We start from the raw sequence: 19,257 nt of genomic DNA on the forward strand, positions 1-19,257 counted from the left end.
CCAGTAATACACAGGTAACTTCGTGAATGTGAGAATTCATATACAACAGGAACTTAGAACCTAGGACATTGCAGCATATTACAGGCCCTTCGGTCGACGATGTTCTGCCGACCAACTGAAAACTACTCACAAAAAAACCTTCCCTAACTTGTACACATAATTTTTTCTATTCATGTCCATGCCTAAGAATCTTTTCAAAGTCCCCATTGGACCAGCCCCATCACTATGCCTGGCAATGCATTCTAAGACCCCAACAATCTCTGAATAAACAAACTTACCTATTACGTCTCCCCTAAACTTTCCTCACCTCACCTTTTACAGATGTCCTCTGCTTTCTGTCTACCTTATCTATGCCTCTTGTAATCATGTAGACCTCTATTACATTACCTCTCATCCTTTGATCTGCAGAGAAAAGACCCATCTCTGTTAACCTTGCCTCATAAGGTACGTCCTCCAATCCATACATCTGGTAAATCTCCTCTGCACTCTCTCCATATCTTTCACATCCTTCCTATTGTGGTGAACTGCTGTAAACTCATTAATCTGGTTCCACCCCATCCTGTGACTGCACCCTTGGCTCCGCCCTCTTGACCCTGTATAAAGGCTCCAACACAATAACCCCTCCCCAGAAAGAATGAGGGGATCATCGAGCCCAGTACCAACCTGTGGAGAACCCAAGTGGTGGGAGTCAAGGGTGGGAGTACACAGGATGGTGATTGATTATAGTCAGACTATTAACTGCTGTACACAGCAGTTGGATGCATACCCCCTCCCTCACATGGTGGACATGTTCAATCAAATTGCCCAATATTGTGTGTTCTCCACGATTGTCCTTAAATCCACCTACCACCAGCTCCCCATCCATCCAGAGGACCACCAGTACACTGCATTTGAGGAAGATGGCTGCCTCTACTACTTCTTCAGGGTCCCCTTTGGTATTACCAATGGTGTATCCATTTTCCAGCAGGAGATAGACCAGATGGTGGACCAAAATGACCTGCATACCACCCTTCCCCTACCTGAATAATGTAATAATCTCCGGCCATGACCTGCAAGATCATGATGCCAACCTCCAGAAATTCCTCACAACAGCCAAATGCCTAAACCTCACTTACGACAGGGATAAATGTGTTTTCCCACACTATCTACCTGGCGATCCTTGGTTGTGTTGTGGAGAATGGAATTATTAACCCTGACCCCAACTGCATGCACCCACTGCTAGAGCTCCCCCTTCCCCACAGCCTCAAAGCCCTGAAAAGGTGCCTCATTGTGCAGACAAAGCCCGGCCCCTTATCAAGTCCACATCTTTCCTCCTTTCAAGAGAGGCCTGTGCAGCCTTCAGTCGGATAAAAGAGGACATCGTTAAAGCCGCAATATATGCGGTGGACGAATCTGTCCTATTTCAGGTCAAGAGTGATGCATCCAACTTCACCCTGGCTGCCACCCTGAACAAGGCAGGTTGGACCATGGCCTTCTTCTCCCGTACCCTCCAGAGCCCTGAAATCTGACATACCTCCTTTGTGAAGGAGGCTCAGGCAATAGTTGAGGCAGTGCGGCACTGGAAGCATTACCTGGCTAGCAGACGTTTAACCCTGCTCATGGACCTACAGGCCATGGCATTTATGTTTAACAATAAACAGAAGGGTAAGATAAAGAATGATAAAATTTTGAGGAGGAGGATTGAACTTTTCACCTACAACTATGATATTCTGTATTGGCCGGGGAAGATCCCAGTCTGCCGAACCCAAGGGACATGTGCCAATGCCCAAATAGACTGCCTCAAGACCCTCCACAATGACCTCTGCCACCCTGGTGTCATGAGATTTTTCCACTTTATCAAATCGCTTAATCTGCTGTACTCCATTGGGGAGGTCAGAGACATGACCAGGGACTGCCGGGTCTGCGCAGAGTGCAAACTGTACTTCTACCATTCAGATAGGGCACACCTGGTGAAAGCCACATGGACGTTTGAATGCCTGACTATGGATTTCAAGGGCCTGCTCTTTCCACCAACTGTAAAGTGTATTTCCTCACAGTCATCAATGAGTATTCTCATTTCCCCTTTGCCATCCCTTGCCAAGACATGACCACCACCTCAATCATCAGGGCACTGCACAACGTGATCATCCTATTCAGGTACCCATCATACGTTCAGAGCAACAGAGAGTCCTTTCATGAGCGACAAGCTGCGCCAATACCTGCTGGCCAGAGGTATCGACACTTGCAGGACCACTAGTTATAACCCCTGAGGGAATGGCCAGGTTGTAGCGCGAATAAAAGCTCTTACAACTGGAGGGAGAACAAATGCTTTTATTAGCTTATAACTACAGGTAGGGTTTCACAGTAGTCTTCAGAAGGGTTCTGGGTTTAGGCAGGAAACCAGGGTTATATGTGAGGAGATGGGGGCAGATCCAGGAGGCAGGGCCAGGCATCAGCACAACACACTACCAGTGAATCCCAGTTCACTTCACAAGTAGAGAGGGAGAATGCCACCGTGTGGAAGGCCATCCTTCTTTCCCTTACGTCCAGGTTCCTGCTATGTATTGCCATCAATGCTACCCCTCACAAAGTAATTTTCTCCTTCTCCAGGAAGTCCATATCAGGGACCACCTTTCCATCCTGGTTGACATCCCTATGGCCAGTCCTGCTACAGAAGCACGAGGGGCCATAAAATCGACCCACTGGTCGAAAGGGTCCAGCTTCTCTACCGACCAAAAAGCATCCTCCCTTTCCATGGAGGCACCTTAGCCCCATCCCTGCCCCAGTCAATCCAGTCAAGCTGCCACGACCCCAGCAGGTCAACACAGCACTGGAGGTTCAGAATGAAACAATGGCCCCAGCTACAGCAGAGCAACTGACTCTCTGCTCGTCTCAATGGAAGACCAGATCTCTGGCCAGACTTAATGTGTAATACCTTTAAGACCTTTGTAAGATTTTGTGGACCATGTCACCCCACTAGACAAAATAAAAAAAAACAAGGGGTGAATGTGGTGAACTGCTGTACAGTTAATAATCTGGCTCTGCCCCATCCTGTGACTGCACCCATGGCTCCTCCCTCTAGACCCTGTAATGAAGGCTCCAACACCATAACCCCTCACCAGAAAGCCTGGGTCACAGCACAGGATAATCTTCAAGTTTATTGTAAATAAAAGCCTGTAGTGGGCGCACAGCGCTGTATTGCGAACCGCCACTGTCAATTCACAGACTTACCTGACGCATCATGGGCTAGTAGTGTTGGGTGCCAAAGTACAGCAAGTGGCTCAGATGAAGCCCCTGCCTAAAGGCACAGGGTGCTAATGGCTCATAGCTTTAACCTGCTGGTCCTGTGGACCAGCAACTGTTCACTAACAAGCTCATTAACAGGCAGGGAATCAAAGGTCTGTGTATGTCTACAATAAACCAGTCTTGAGTTGACTACCTTTCTGGGTGTTTGCCTTTATTTAGTAGCATCTACTGTAGTAGCCGCGACAAGCCTATAGTTCCATAACTGTAGTCTTTTGAGTTATTGATAGCACATCACCTGTAATGAGACAACCAGACATGAACATAATATTCTCAGTATGGTCTAACTGGAGTTTCATAGAGCTGCAACGTTACCTCACAACTCTTGAACTTAATCCCCTGACTAATGAAGGATAGTGTACCATAAGCATCCATAACTACCCTAATAACTTGTGTGGAAACCTTGAGAGAGCTATGGATTTGGACCATAAGCCCCCTCTGTTCTTCACTGTTAAGAATCCTGCCATTAATCATGTACACTACCTTCAAGTTAGACCTTACAAACTGAATCCCTTCACATTTATCTGAATTCAACTCTGCAAGCTGACTATAGGTTGTTGTAACCTACAACCTACACTATCCACAACTCCTCCAACCTTTGTGTCATCTGCAAACTTACTGACCCATCCCTCCTCTTCTTTGTCTAAGTCATTGATAAAAATCATCTTCAGCAGGGGCTCCAGAACAAACCCTGTGAAAATGCACTAGTCACTGACCTCCAGGTAGGATATGTTAAATCTCCTACTATGCTGTGCTGTTTGCAGGCAAGCCAATTTGTGATATACACAGTCAAAGTTTCATGGATCCCATGCCTCATGACTTTCTGAATGAGTCTAACATGGGGGACCTTGTCAAATGTTTTACTAAAATCCATATAGATCACATCTACCACCCTATTTTCATCAATTTCTTATGTTACTGGCTCAAAAACCTAAATTTGGCTCATGAGCATGACTTGCATCTCATCATCATGCTGACTATCCCCGAGAATAACATAGTTCTCTAAGTGCTCACAAATCCTAAGAATCCTCTCCAATTGTTTGCCCACCACTGATATAAGACTCACTGGTGATAATTCTCAAGATTCAAAGGTGTTGATAAGGTTCTCCACTGTGCATCCTGTCTGTATCCAGTGGAGATGGGTGGAAAATTGGCATATGAGTTTAAGTTGAATAAGTATAAGGCGATGCATTTTGGAATGTCAAACATGAAGGCAGAGTACATGGTTAATGGTAGGATACTTAACAGCGTGGAAGAACAGAGGGACCTTGGGGTCCAAATCAATAGATCTCTCAGTTTTGCCACACAGGTTGATAAGATAGTTAAGACAGCCTGGGTTTCATTAAATTTAATTTTTAAATGTAAATTTAGAAATACTAAATAAAAAATAAAAAATACGAAATAAAAAATTTAGAAAGCCATTTTGGCCCACAGGCCCATGCCACCCAATTACACCCAATTGAGGAAAGTTTAGGGATGATATCAGGAGTAAGTTCTTTTTCATACAGAGAGTTGTGAATGCTTGGAAGGCATCAACAGGGGTGGTGGTGGAAGCTAGAACAACAGGGTATTTTAGACAGGCACATGGATGAAAGACAAATAGAGGGTTATAAGGTAGGGAGGGTTTAGTTTTTTTTTGTTGGCTGGTATAAGTCAGCACAACATCATGGGCAGAAAGCCTGTTCTATACTGCAATGTTCTGTTCTTTCTTAAGTACCTTCCTGGCTACCATATCATTCTCATGATCCCACCCTGACTTTTGCTTCCTGAAGCTTCTGTATGCTTCCTTCTTCCTCTTAATTAGCTGCCTCACCTCTTTTGTCAACCATGATTCCCTTATCCTACCATCTTTTCCCTGTCTCAGTGGGACAAACCTATCCAGAACCTAGCACAAGTGGTCCCTGAATATCTTCCATATTACTTCTGTGCTATGTCCCGATAACATCTATTCCCAATGTACTCTTCCCAGTTCCTGCCATCCCATCAAAATTAGCCCTTCCCAAATTAAACACTTTAGCATTTGGTCTCTTCCTATCTTTGTTCATAGAGTTGTCATGCAGTTATGGGAACTTTTCCAAGATGTTCCCCTACCAAGAAATCTGTCACCTGACCAGGTTCACTACCCAGTACTGGATCTACTATGTCCTTTCCTTTAGTCGGCTTGTCCAAATACTGTCAGGAATTCTGCTTGGACACACCTGACAAATTCTGCCTCATTTGTGCCTCTTGCAGTAAGGACGTGCAAATCAATATTTGGGAAGTTAAAGTCTTCCATAACAGCAATTTCTGCACCATTCCAAAATCCGCTTACTTATCTGTTCCTCAGAGTCTTGAGGGCTATATGGGGGCTTAGAGACTATTCCCAATACAATGATCATTCCCTTCCTGTTGCTGACTTCCACCCACACTGTCTCAGTAGACACTCTTTCCACAACCTTTTCTGCAGCTGTGATATTATCCCTGATTAGTAATGCAACTCCGCCTAGTAATGTTACTCCCACTGACATAATTTAGTGGGTTAATGAGAGAGCCAGATCATGAATAATCATCTGGGATTATGCAACAATCAGATAGAGGTGAAATGCAGTTTTACTATATTTTTTTTATCTGTAGTCTATTGAATGTTAGTTTGATTTTGACATTTCATTTTGAATATATAAATTGAAAAAAAATTCTTTGCTATTTGGTTTCAACTTTCTGTTTGATTCTCTCTGACACTAATTTTAGTTATTTAAATATTTGTTCCTGTTTATCATCCTCAAAACTTTTGGTTTTTAAGGAATCCCTGTTCAATTATGATGTTATCACTAACCACTTTTCTCAGTTTTGGAAATAATAATATTTTTCCTCATTTCCTTGGTTATCATATTGAATTGAATGCTAACATTGCATTAGCCTTCCTTACTACTGCAAGTTAACCATTGGAAATCTTGAACTCTGATTCCCAAGTCCTTTTGGACCTTCACTTTCTGAATTTTATTCATATTTAGAAAATAGTCTACACCATTACTACTTATGTCAAAGTGCATGACCATACACTTCCCCATGCTGCATTCCAATTTTTCGCCTATTTTTGCAACCTGTTCAAGCCCCTCTGCAGATTCTCTGCCTATCTTTGTATCATCTGCAAACAGAAAATTATCTTAGGGATGTATGTGATGCTATGTATCTACTCTGACAATAAATCTGAACTTTAAACTTTGAAACTTGGCCACAAAGCTTTTAAATAATTTACATCCAATGTGCAAAGTAGGAACCCAACACTGACCCCTGAGCAACACCAGTTGACACCAGCATCCAGCCAGAAAAGGTTGGACACTTTGCCTTCTGCTCATCAGCTAATCTTCTATCCATGCTAGTATCTTTCTTGTAACACCATAAGTTCCTATTTTATTTAGCAGCTTTATGTGCAGCTAAGTAAGATAGGAGCTTCTGGTATTACAAGGCCAAAGGCTTTCAGAAAATCCAAGTAAATAACATCCACTAACTCTCTTTTTTTCTGTCCGGCTTGCTACTTCTTCAAAGAGTTCCAATAGATTTGTGAAGCAAGATCACCTCTGAAGGAATCTATGCTAATTTTGGCCTATTTTATTTTGTGTTTTCAAGTACCCCGTAACTTCATCCTTAATAATGCAGTCAAGAATCTTGCTTATAAATGAAGTCAGTGTAGCCAATCAATGTTTCCTGTCTTTTCCTTCTCTCCCTTCTTCAGGAGTTGAGTGATAATTCCAATTTTCCTGACCTCCTAAAACATTCCTGACCCCAGTAATTCTTGAAAGATCATGACTAATTTGTTCATAATTTTCAACTATTTCTTTTAGATCCTGGTAGGCAGTTCATCTGGTCCAGATGATTTATCCATCATCAGCTTCCTAACCATCTTCTCCTTAGAAACAGTGACTACATTCAGATCTGCCTCCTGACTCTTGATATTCTGGCTGGTGTCTTTCAAACTGAAGACTAACAAAAAATATATCTTCATTTGTTCTTTGTTTCCCATTACTACTTTTCCAGCATCATTTTCCAACAATATCATGTCCTCTCTTGGTTCTCTTATACTTTCTATATCTCTGTAAAGACTAAAAATTCTGGAATGTTGGCAAATGCTGATTAATCTTGCTGGAATACTTCCAAAAATGATTTAAAAAACTATTGTAGATGTCACTTTTGCAGTCAAAGGCAAAATGTGCACCTTTTGATGAAGTTGTACTTGAAGCATTGAGACAAGTATCGATCACTACTATCCTAAGGTGTAATTCCTTCATCAAGTCCAGACATGATATCTGCTGTCTGAAAATTTACACTGGACATACCATCCTGACTGGAACCCTTCCATTTCTCCTTCTTATGGAAACAAAAGGATATACTTGAAAAGACAATGGGAGACACCAGGTTTAGATCTATCCACGATATTCTTTACAGTTTTGACAACACTTCAATTAATAAATATAGTTTAAATGATGATAGATTTGGATGAATATGTCTGCTGCTTGGTAACTTGGAAACTGAAGTAAGTTTTAAAGCTACCTTGCAGCTTGTGAACAAAATCACCTCCTCTTGTGCTGGAAACAATGACAACGTCTGACCCAATTTTATTGTCTCAGCGTTCAAAGTTAAACCAAATGCAAATTGGTAAAAGGCTGTTCAGATCTGAAGCCAGGAAACACTGATTCACAATAAGATTGATCCCTCAATTTCTTGTTAGTGTAATGAAGGAGAAAAGCTCTGAAATCATTCAAGGAGCAGGTGGATGTTGGAATGGAACATTTCCTGTGATTGGTGGCTGGATGAACCAAATGGTCTTCCTTATCTGTAGTTATATTTGCAATGCTTTACAAAACACAACTCATTAAGCATATTTCTATCCAGAGTGGTGCATAAAAATGATTAATATTATAAGCTGTTCACTATAGTGCATGGAAGCACACAATTTTGCATTGAATTTGTCATGCATTGAAATAAAAAAAATGTAGAATCCATCAAATGGAACAACCAATGAATATTTTGAACCTCTAGTGGATGATTAGAATGACGATGGATAATTGTGAAATGCAATCATTATTGGACCTATGAGGATTTTAAGGTTTTAGCTTTGTTAGCATTCTTTTTGAAAAAGGTGATACTCACAAATTGTTGTTTTCATATTTTAGAGAGAAACCCCCTAAAATGTTATTCAGTCATGTCCTTAAAACATTTCTGTTGGCTTTCATAGCTACAATAAAAAAATATAGTTACCATGTAATATTTGAACAAATGCTTGTATCAGCAAGTTAAAGATTGTGACTCAATGTTTAAGATTTATATAATTGTGAGAAAAGAAAAGTTGTGATGTCTTGGGGCTTGATCACAAAAACTGGATTTCCATACCTTTCAGATTTAACATCTTACTTTTTCTGCTGATATAATTAATAGTGCCAGTTAAAAAAAGATGTAACTTAATGTCTTGAGCAGTTCTGTGATTAGTGTATTTCCCTTGGTGTTTTTGACATGCATACTGGGAGAGCAGTATTCAGTGACTGATTTATAAACCTGACAGGAATTCACCAATAATTTCAGTCTGAGGAATAATCATATTTCCCTAGCATCTTATTGTATAACATCAGTCACATAATGCAGTTGACTATCATATACTTTAAGCCTAGTAGTGTTTGACAATGTGAATAAATTTACTATATTTAAAATCTGCAAGATTCCTTTTGAATTTAGGAAAATAATGTAGGATAGGTAAATATGGATGAACAGTAAGACTCAGGCTCACCAATAATGTTCTGAGGATGAATTATGAAAATAGACTTCTTGAATGATCATCAACTATCTATGAATTTGTTTAGAACATAGCCAGATATCAGATGAGAAAAAAAGTGCTGGAAAGATTTTGGAGTTAAAATCACCCCTTGCCTCCCAAGCATACTACAGTTATCATTTATAATGTTTCAATGTAATACATAATCAAAACACAGCTTGCATCTTTAGAAAGTATCTAAATAATTCAAATGAATTAATATTATCTGGTCCCACTGTTTCCCCAGAGACGTTACCATCGATTGACTCCTCGATCATTGAAGTAATATCTCTGCAGATTAACTTCAGATGTACTCTGACTTAACCCTTGGTTCTACAATTCTGAAAAAAGATGAAACGGCTTCATTTAGAAATCCATTATATCCCCTTCTCAATCTCTATTTCTCCTGGAAACATTCACAATTTAAAAAATCGCTCATCATAAATCAATGCCTTCATCCTTTCAATAATTCTGTTATTGCTCCCACTCCATCCATCTCCCCTTCACTCATCACCATTGAATTTTCAAAGCTGTGATTTGATAAAAATGATAGTTTTACACTTTATAATTCAACTAAACATGTCATACAGTTCAATATTCCATTAATGGTCACAGAAAATTCAGTATGTGATAGAGAACTTCAATCTATGGACACCAGAGGGCACTCTTTCTATGCTACATCACACCAATAGATTAGTCAAGTTCTTTGCAAAATGCAACCAACTGGTCCTTTGTATTGATTTTTTTCAAATGATAGGCAATATCAAAAAAATCAAATCGAAGGACTTAAGAGACAAGTGCAATTCAAGCTGTTCAGTCATCTTTACCTCTCCATGTGTACTTTGTCTGTTCTCACTTTGCAACTAATCTGTGTCTGTCATTCTATGAATAAAATCTACAGGACTGACAGTAGTAATCAAACAATTGCTGTCACATTCATAGCACACATATGGTTTTCTTTAAGGCACCTTCATGAAACAAAATCATTTCACTTATTTTCTAAACAAAGTATTTGAAAGGTAAATAAGTATTGTTTTATTCCCCATATAAGTCTGAGAAGACACACACTAGAAAGATAAACTACTATAGATCTTCTGAGAAAGTGCAGTTTTTGGCCCTGTATTACCACACCTTCATCTGTACTGTATAAAACAATACAGCAGGGTATTTGGAAAAAATCCAAGAAAAGAAGGCAAAACCAACATACAGTAAAATCTCTGGTATCTGGCACTTATGGTGATTAGTGATGCCAGATAAGTGTATTTTCCGGTTGCTTGAGACTTTTACAATGCCTAACTATAACACCTGCATTAAGAATAAACAATTTAAAATAGGGGTCACAAAAGTGATCGATTGCAACCCCCAGGAGTCGATGGGAGCATTCAAGGGATTGATAAATGCCAGGAGGTTGAAAGGGGGGTCTATAACACAGGGGGGGGGGGGGTGGGTTGATTAAATATAGCACCTGAGGCAGTGCAGGTCAAGCTTTCACCAAAGCTAGCTTGGTGGCTGCTATTTGTATTTGGTTTTGGTCTATACTGTAGTTGATAGGGAATGGGAGGATGGAAAGATGTATTAGGTATATCCAGCATCACCCCCCCCATTCCAGCACAGCCATCCTCTTGACCAGCACCGCCATCACTTCCTCTCATCCAGCACAGCCACCAACCCCCCACCCACTGCCACCAGCCCTCCTGTCCAGTGCCACCAGCCTCCCCACCCTGTCCAGTGCCAGGATTCCATGCCTGGGTGGGGGTGGGGGGATCAATGCGGACCACGATAGTCCCTGAAGGGTCCGTCCATCTAAAAAGTTTGGGGACCCGTGATTTAAAAGATTAAAATACTAATCTCTACTTACACTGAAGAAACTTCACTTTCATGAATATATAAACATTAAAGCATTTTACTTTATTTTCAGTAACATTCTTTGAAAACATTTAACTGTCGCTGCATCTGCAGGTTCCTCTCCCTCCACAGAGATGCCCAAAAAATGAACAATAACATTATCGATAATTAACCCCCCACCCCCCCCCCCCGCCCCAAGTTTACAGATAAAGCCTCTGACCAGGTTGACTCTTACTAAGCAGGGATAAGGAGACGCATTAAGAGAGTCACCTCAATGGTGAGCGGCATTAACCAGCTCTTCATCTTGGGAGACGCCATTGCTATTTCACACAAGTTCATTCAAAGAACTGCAATGAGCAAAGCATGACCAATTCACTCCGCTGGGTAAATATTTGATCTCATCTTCACAAAGGTTTATGTGTTACCTCAGAGAACATTGACATTTATAATTTTAAATATACATATTTTTAACCTATTATTTTGTTCTTATTTAATTTTTTAATTTATTCTCCTCGATTATTTTTGCCAGTTGCTTGAGGCAACTGATTGCTTGAATTCTGGATACTTGGGGTTTTACTGTACTTTTGTAAAAGGGAAGAAGTAACACCGTGTTGGTAATGGGACACCAGGATTTCTGGAAAGACATTTGATATGCGGCTGATTCAGAGGTTATTGTGGAACACAAGTTCATGGTGTAAGAGATAATATATTGAAGAGAAGCTATAAATGGGTTATTTCTCAGGTTGGTATGCGGTGATGAATGGTGTGTCAATTTTTTTATTTTTTGCTCAAGATTTGGGCATGGAGGTGAAGTTGCTGAATATGTTGGGTTTGAAAGATAGATGGAAAAATAAGTTGTGGAGGCACCAAAGAGATTATAGGTAGCTTAAATGAGTAGGAAAGATCTGAGAAGTACATGGAATAAATTGGAATTTTTCTATTTGGCAGGAAAAATAAAAGAACATGATAATAATGATGAAAGATCACAATTCTGAAACACAAGGATCTTGGTGCATGCTTTTTGGCTGGTACGCAGATAATTTGGGAAGCTAACAGAATGATATCATTTATTGGTTGGTGAATTACATTTACAACTGGAGTACTTTGTGTTATATTGGTCTTATTTAAGGAAGAATGCTAATACATTCAAAACAATTAAGTGACTGTTTACTAGACTGATATCTGTGATCGGGTGAAATATAGAAGATTGCTGATGACGGAATCTTGACCAACAATTTGCTTGAGAAACTCCACAAGTTGAGCACCATCAGTGGGAGAAAAAGAACAGTAGTTTTGGGCTGGAATGCACCCCAAAGTTTGGGTGCCACACTTCATGAAGGGCTCTGACCTGAAACATTGACCATGCTTTTACTCCCATTCATGCTGATTGAGCCATTGAATCTCTCCAACACATTGTAGTAATGATATGTGTGACACCTTGAAGGTTGCACATTTTTTGGTGAAGTTCAGAAGAGTGAGGGAGCCTTGATTTCAATACATCAGATTGAGAGGAATTAATGGGTGGATGTGGAGAGGATCTTTTGTCTTGTGGGAAAATCTAGAAGTGGGCATCATTGATTAAAATGATGGGCTAAAAAAAAAATCAAGACAGATGAAGTGAACTCTTCTCTTTTCAGGGGGTTGTGTGTCTTTTCCTCAAAGAAGAGGAAAGGGTTCCATGGGGAGATCAAAATATGGAGTTGAGTTTGCAGCTAAATCAAGCATGATCTTATTAAATGGCAAATCGAGCTTTGGAAGCTGAATGGTCTATAGCTGTTCCTAATTTGTGCATTCAGGAGTTCTAATTCAATGATCATTTGACAGATCTCCAATAGCGATGATGAAGTGGTTTTTGACCAATGCAAGCTCGAGGTTACTCTCACAAAGGTGTGATACTCCTTCTTCAGAGTACAGATCATAAACTGAATGTGATGCTATCACATTTTTTGCTGCTCAGTTCAAAATGTTAATTTAAACCTGCAACAAACATGGTAAAAACATTTCATTGGTAACAGAAATCTTGTATCCCAGCCTACAGTTGCATCACTGAACAGTAGGTCACTATGAAGAGAGTGGCTAATTAATTAACTAACCTACACAGTCAGCAACAGGAAGATGGTTATGAGACCAAGTTTGATTCAACATGAGCATTTTTATACATGTATCCTGCTAACAATCAGAAGTCCCATTGTGGTAATGCAGATTTGGAAGGAAAGTAGTCTCATATAATATGGAAGCTGCCCTTTTCGTTCTGCCAGTGAGCTTGCCTTTTATCAACAGATTAATCTCATGTCAACATGAAGAAACATAAATCACTCATTAAATATACATGAAAAAGAATGTTATTTAAATATTCAGAGCTGTATTTCAATCTCATAAATTCTGATCACCATTAAATCAGTGGCAGATGTTTAAAAACATTACTCTATCACATAGCTTTACCGGTGATTTACCATGCATCTTTCAGGTAGTTTTGAATTCAGTTCAAGCCAAACACCCGAAGCTAATCCTCGGCTCAAACCCCGCCAAAATTGACATTCAGTCGACTTCCTTTCAATGTTGGGTCACACAACTCCCACACAATGCAAGATATTCAAATTTATCTCTGAACTTAGACATCTTCAAAAAGTGGAAAAGTCACTCAGCATGGATGGCGAGCATCCTGGTTTGAGGGAAGTAGGAGTCAAAATTTTGGGGAATAGTTCCTCTTTCTTCTCTCAATTGAAAATTAATTTTGCACTTCAAGGATAAAGGTTCTACGCCCTTTAAAGAAGAGGGTTAGAACAGACAATTACAGCTAATTAGTCTATTATTGAGGAAAAGGAAGAGAAAATAAGGAGTGTAATATAGTGGAATTTGAAAAAGAGTCAGCTAACAAATGAAATCTAGAATTAGTTTAAAGAAATTCACATTTCACTAACTTAAAAAAATGAGACCTTGGGTGAGGTCGTTGACCTGAGATCATGAACTTTTATTTGGAATTTGACAAATTAGGTCACTCAAGACATATCAACAAAATCAAAATTCATGGTGTTAAAGGAACTCCAAGAGTTTTGAATATAATGTTTAAGATCCATGGAATGGTAGTGAATGCATTAATGTGAACTGGAATACTTCATCTGAAAGGGTATTCAATAGGGACAGTCAAAAGCAAATGGAAAGGAAATGAAAAAGTTTACACAGCTATGGAAAGATTAACAGAACAGTTCTATCAGAGGATCATGTGATTTGTGTTTTATCATTTTAGTGATTCTGTTCAAGTTTTCATTGTTGAGTGGAAAAATATATCTTCAATCACAAGTGATAACTCATGCAAGAGTATTGTTCACAATTTGTACTCACCCCTCATACATTTGGTATCTTTGAAAACAATTTGGAAATTACAGTTTCAGAGTAAAACATTCTTGCACGAAAATTTCATTGTAGCATTCCGGCTTTCCATCCACCAAAACTCCACTCTAAACGTAGGATTGGCCCACGTAAAAGATGATGGAATTTAAATGTGACCTTTTACACTGGTTCGGTATATACTAAGAGCACAATTTCCAGAGTATTGCAGCAATAATTTCTGAACAGATTAACATTTTTGCTTACAGCCTTTTATCTATGTTTTGTGAATGTTTTCTACTGCTATTGAAACTGTTACACTAAAAATTGACAACATTTACTGTGCTTAATGGACATAAATGATGAGCTAAAGACAATAATCTTTAATTTATGACATCATAAATGTGATAAGTTTCGTTGAGATTTGTCTGTTGATTTGTTTTAGAATGGATTATACATTTATGCCAATACTGAGCAGATTCTTTGGAAATTTTGGTGTAAGTTACTGACAGCGCACAAAAAGCAAGGAAATTCTGTGCAATTGTTTGATTGGTATCTCTCCGAAAAAAGATCAGTATAGTTATACTGAAAACTATTTTTTTGGCAATATGTCTATACTTACCCACTACTCTTCCCAGGAACAGGGTCTTCAGAGAATTAAACTTGATATCTGAACTTGCTGGTAGACTATAAGGAACTGGGGGATAATGGTCCAGCTGAACAAAGAATAAAAAATATATTTTTAAAAAAGATAGCATCTGTATGAATTTGAAATATTAGTTTACATTTGATCACTAGAATGACCATGACTTTACCTTTTCAAATCAGAGCAAATGCACATTCTCCTCTCCTTCTAAAGTTTAGCTCCATTGATTACATGGAGCGAAAAGTCTGATAAAATAACTGGAGATACTAGCTTAAAGACATTGAACAATGACTGGAATTTTTCAAACCATTGGAAATAAAAACAAATCATCCAGCATTTTGTGTGAAGCAGAAATCAAATGTTCGATTTTTGATTTGAGGCTAGCTGTGTGTTCATGAGTTAAGAATGTTATTGATACATTTTGTGTTCAGTTCTTGTGATTGAGGATGTATTTCTACACTGTAATAACATATTACCTTTGTAGGAATAAGAGTGTGCACTTCAAATACTCAGGGGTGTTCCACCATTCTATGTGATTATGTTAACCTGAATCTAAATTTCCCAGCCCTTAATCCTTTACCATCTCAAAGGCTGATTCTTGAGTATTAGTCAGTTCCATGTTTAAAAAAAACAAAAAGAACTTTTAAGAAATAAAATATGAATAGTGAATCATTTCCTTTACACTTCCATGGATTTAAAAAAAAATCTTTATCACTCTTGATAGTGTCCTGGAGAATAATCAATAATCTACTGTATGCTAGTTTCCCTTTGTACTTTCCCCAATTTTATTGCCACTGATACAGGCAAACTAAAGACCAAATTCCCTCCCCTTTTGCAGCATTTCAATTGCTAGGGTAGGATCCTGGGGTCTGTTGCAAAACAGAGAGATCAAGGGGTACATGTACATAGTTCCTGCAAGTGACAACACAGGTAGACAGGTTGGTGACAAACGTATGTGGCATGCTTGCCTTCCTGAATCACATCATTGAGTACAAGATTTGAGACATCATGATCAAGATGTTGGTGAAACCGTTCCTGGAGTATTGTGTGTAGTTCAATACACGTGCAAAAAGAAGGATGCAATGAAGTTACAGAGGGTTCAGAAAAATTTCACAAGAATGTTACCAGGAATGGAAGGCTTGACTTATAAGAGGCTGGATAGGCTGGGACTGTTTTCCCTGGAGAAAAGGAGGCTGATGGTTGACCTTGTATAAGTTTATGACATCATGAGGGGAAAAGATATAATGGATGATCACAGCATAGAGCTTTTTCCCCAGGGAGGAAAGTCCAAAACTGAAGGATGCAGGTCAGTGGTTCTCAATGATTTTTTTTGCCACTCAATCCCTTACTAACCTTACTAACCACAGAGTACCTATGGCAAGGGATTAATTTAGGTGGTAGGTAGGTGGAAAGAAAAAGATTGTGAACCACTGGTTTAAAAGGAGGGGGGGGGAAATGCCAAAAAGTAATAGGGGATGGGGTTGATGTGGTTACAACAAAGGGCTACCAGTGACAGAAATATGATACGAAAGAAAGGTGATGTGGCACCAAATAAGGAAGAGATGGTGGACAGACAGGAAGAATTGGTGAGGGGGATAGGGTACCCAGTGGGAAAGAGTATTGCATTGGTGATGGCCAGATGGAGTAGGTGGGGAAGGGGAAATAAACAAGGGATCAGGAGACTGGGTGTTGGTGGAAAGAAGATACAACTTAAGAGGAATTGGTTGAATCAGAGGGAGAGAGCAAGGGACCACGGGTAATGAGTTACCTGAAATAGGAGAATTCAGTGTTGTAGACTACCCAGGTGGAATATGTTGTTCTCATTTACATTTGACCTCACCTGGCTGTGGAAGAGGCTGATGACAGCCAGGTTGGTGTGGGAAGGGGAAGGGGAATTGAAATGGCTTGTAACCAAGAGCTCCGGAATTCATCTTCTGACATGGCCTTGGTCTTTTTGTCATTGTATTTATATAGCTGTATTATTCTGAACGACTGAGAGATTTAATATTGCTACATTGTGGCATTTAGACTATCGCATATTGGAGATGGTATTAACACTGGGTGATATGAATTAATTTGCCCAGTGCTGATTTTCCAGCTCTAATGTAGTATGTTCCTCCTACTGCAGTTAAAAAAAAAATACTGGATTGGAATTGAGGAGGAAGATGATAAACAGAGAGAAAAATAAATGTGATCTTTTCTTCTTTGAAAACATACTTTCTGGAATGTCCCCAGTATAATATCCAAACATTCATCCTTTTGATTTTCTACAAAAAATAAAATCTTTTCAACATGTACTTTACATTTTGGCTATTTTGAGATTTTCTCTCCTTGGAATTTAATATCAAATTACATCATGCTGCCTGTCTAATGTTCAAATAATAAGTAATTGCCATCTTGTAAATTTCATTTTAGGTTGGTTATGTGATAAAAATATCTTATAAATTTGTATTGTGATTAAAAACCTTAAATTTGTAGCATTCATGATGTTAAAAGCTTCCTTAAATGAAATAAACTATTTTGATTTAATTTTTTCTTCAGTTCCCAGATATACTAAGTCTTAACAAAATTATGTTTTAATTTAATGTCGTAGAGCAAGTGTTTTTAAAGCTGTAAAGGATTTTGGGATTGTCTGGTGCAGAAGAGCACTATTCATAACATAACATAACATAACAATTTACAAGGTCAATAATCTGTCCAATCTCTCCCTATACTCTAGATGCTTAAACCCAGGTAACATTCTGGTAAACCTTCTCTGCACTCTCTCCACTCTGTTTATATCCTTCCTATAATTAGGCGACCAGAACATGATTTTTTAACCTTATTTATATTGCTGTGTTCTGTAGATGAAAAAGTTGCTTTGTATCAGTGAGCTGGACACAAAATGGAGAGAATGAAAAAAAAACTTTAAACAACATTTCTTTTTCATTCGCTGAAGCATATTTGCACAGGATACTTCTTTGATGGGCAAAATCAAATAGGACAATTAGTTGCATTTAAATAATAAAATGTGCCATTCTAATCTGAGGCAGCATTCTTTTAAACAAAAAGCGATGAACATTTTGCATATAGGTAAAGTAGGCATTTTATAGGAGAATACATTTTAAACAGTTGCATTGCTTTCATTAGGCAATAAGAACATATGCAAGAAGAGACAAGAATAGGTCACATAGCCCCTCGAGTTTTCTCTATTTTACAATGAGATTTCTAATTAACCCTGTCTCATTAGATATGGGATGACCTTTCAGTTGTTAATTTTATAGGACATCATTCCCGAAAACTGCAAAATACTTATGAACTTATCCTCCGATACATTTGATTTATCCAGCTACATTAAATTTAAAGACTCCAAGATTATGGTACTACCTTTTCTATGTTTTTTTTCTTCTTGATCAATTCTCTCTCCATCTACGCTGCTGTTGTTAAGGGATCAGTCAACCACTACAACTGCTATTTCTGAATCTAGTTGCCTCTCATTTCCTCCACCAATTTGAATTCTTCTTCCTTTTCTGTTGGGCCATTCTTCTTTACATCTATTATGTTATCCTTTGGTCATTCAGCATTCTCACTACCCATGGGAAGAAGATTCCAAAGACAATCTCTCTTCATAGGGTAACCCTTTCATCTCTGGAATTAATTTGGTGAACCACCTAGGTGTTCTGTGGTTAATAAGGGATTATTTAAGGTGGTATGTGAGTGAGTATGTTACCCTCCTCACAATCTTTTTCCAGTTCCTTTCTGAATATGAAGTAACCTCTTGACTCTGGAGTGAGTTGCCATACAATTACTTTATGTCCCTGGGAAATGCCAACTTCAACATCAGCTGTGAAGTCTGATGATTTGTCATTGTCCCCATCATGTGGGGCCAATAGAATAGATTTAAAAAATCAGAGTTGGCTGAACTGTTCTATTGTGCTCAGCTGTTTAAGCTAACTGGTACAATCTAAATGATTTTTAAAATTAGAATGTAAAGCACTTAAACACTCAAGTGATTAAAAGCTATTTAGTAAATTAATTTAATTTGAAAAAAATCTAAATTATGCTATCTTTATCTGGCTTCCTTGGAGCCATTCCTCTCCATTCAAATGGATGGACTAGCTATTCCTGCATCAATTGTAAACCAATGCATGTTCTGTGGGAAAGATGCTGCATAGTCATCTTTTAGGCACCACTGCTGGTGTGGACTTGTGGAGAGTGGGGAGCAGAGACAGAGTGCTTCCCTGTGGGGTCCTACTAATGACAGCTCCATACAGGCTTTAAGTGACCTGTTAAAGGAGTCGACATTACTTTATTTTTAAATTCTGTGAGCGCGGTGTCTGGGTTTAAGATGGCAGTGCCTGTATTTGGTAGCGGCAACGAGGAGTTGCGGACTCCA

At 38.9% G+C, this 19,257-nt stretch overlaps 1 protein-coding gene and 1 long non-coding RNA gene across 4 annotated transcripts in view; one reads left to right on the top strand and one right to left on the bottom strand.

The window, feature by feature from the left end:
• Positions 1–19,257, bottom strand: part of LOC138750405 (contactin-associated protein-like 2) — a 2,015,431-nt gene that overhangs the window by 68,877 nt on the left and 1,927,297 nt on the right. Inside the window, exons 21-23 of one of the 3 annotated variants that reach the window (XR_011349326.1) lie at positions 14,859–14,952; positions 8,410–8,494; positions 3,419–3,520 (exon numbers count right to left, since the gene is read on the bottom strand). Coding sequence is in view for 2 of the 3 variants with exons in the window: in XM_069912468.1 (XP_069768569.1) it covers positions 9,398–9,405; positions 14,859–14,952 (102 nt within the window). In the remaining variant the exon portion in view is untranslated. Of the gene's footprint in view, positions 1–3,418; positions 3,521–8,409; positions 8,495–9,318; positions 9,406–14,858; positions 14,953–19,257 lie in introns of those variants that run through there. The other 2 variants (XM_069912468.1, XM_069912458.1) reach the window with 2 other exon arrangements.
• Positions 1–19,257, top strand: part of LOC138750443 (uncharacterized) — a 60,573-nt gene that overhangs the window by 19,139 nt on the left and 22,177 nt on the right. Inside the window, exon 2 of the long non-coding RNA XR_011349342.1 lies at positions 11,858–11,937. This is a non-coding gene — a long non-coding RNA (uncharacterized lncRNA). The remainder of the gene's footprint in view (positions 1–11,857; positions 11,938–19,257) is intronic.

Source organism: Narcine bancroftii, chromosome 1 (genome assembly GCF_036971445.1).
Source record: "Narcine bancroftii isolate sNarBan1 chromosome 1, sNarBan1.hap1, whole genome shotgun sequence".
Classification (NCBI taxonomy): Eukaryota; Metazoa; Chordata; class Chondrichthyes; order Torpediniformes; family Narcinidae; genus Narcine; species Narcine bancroftii.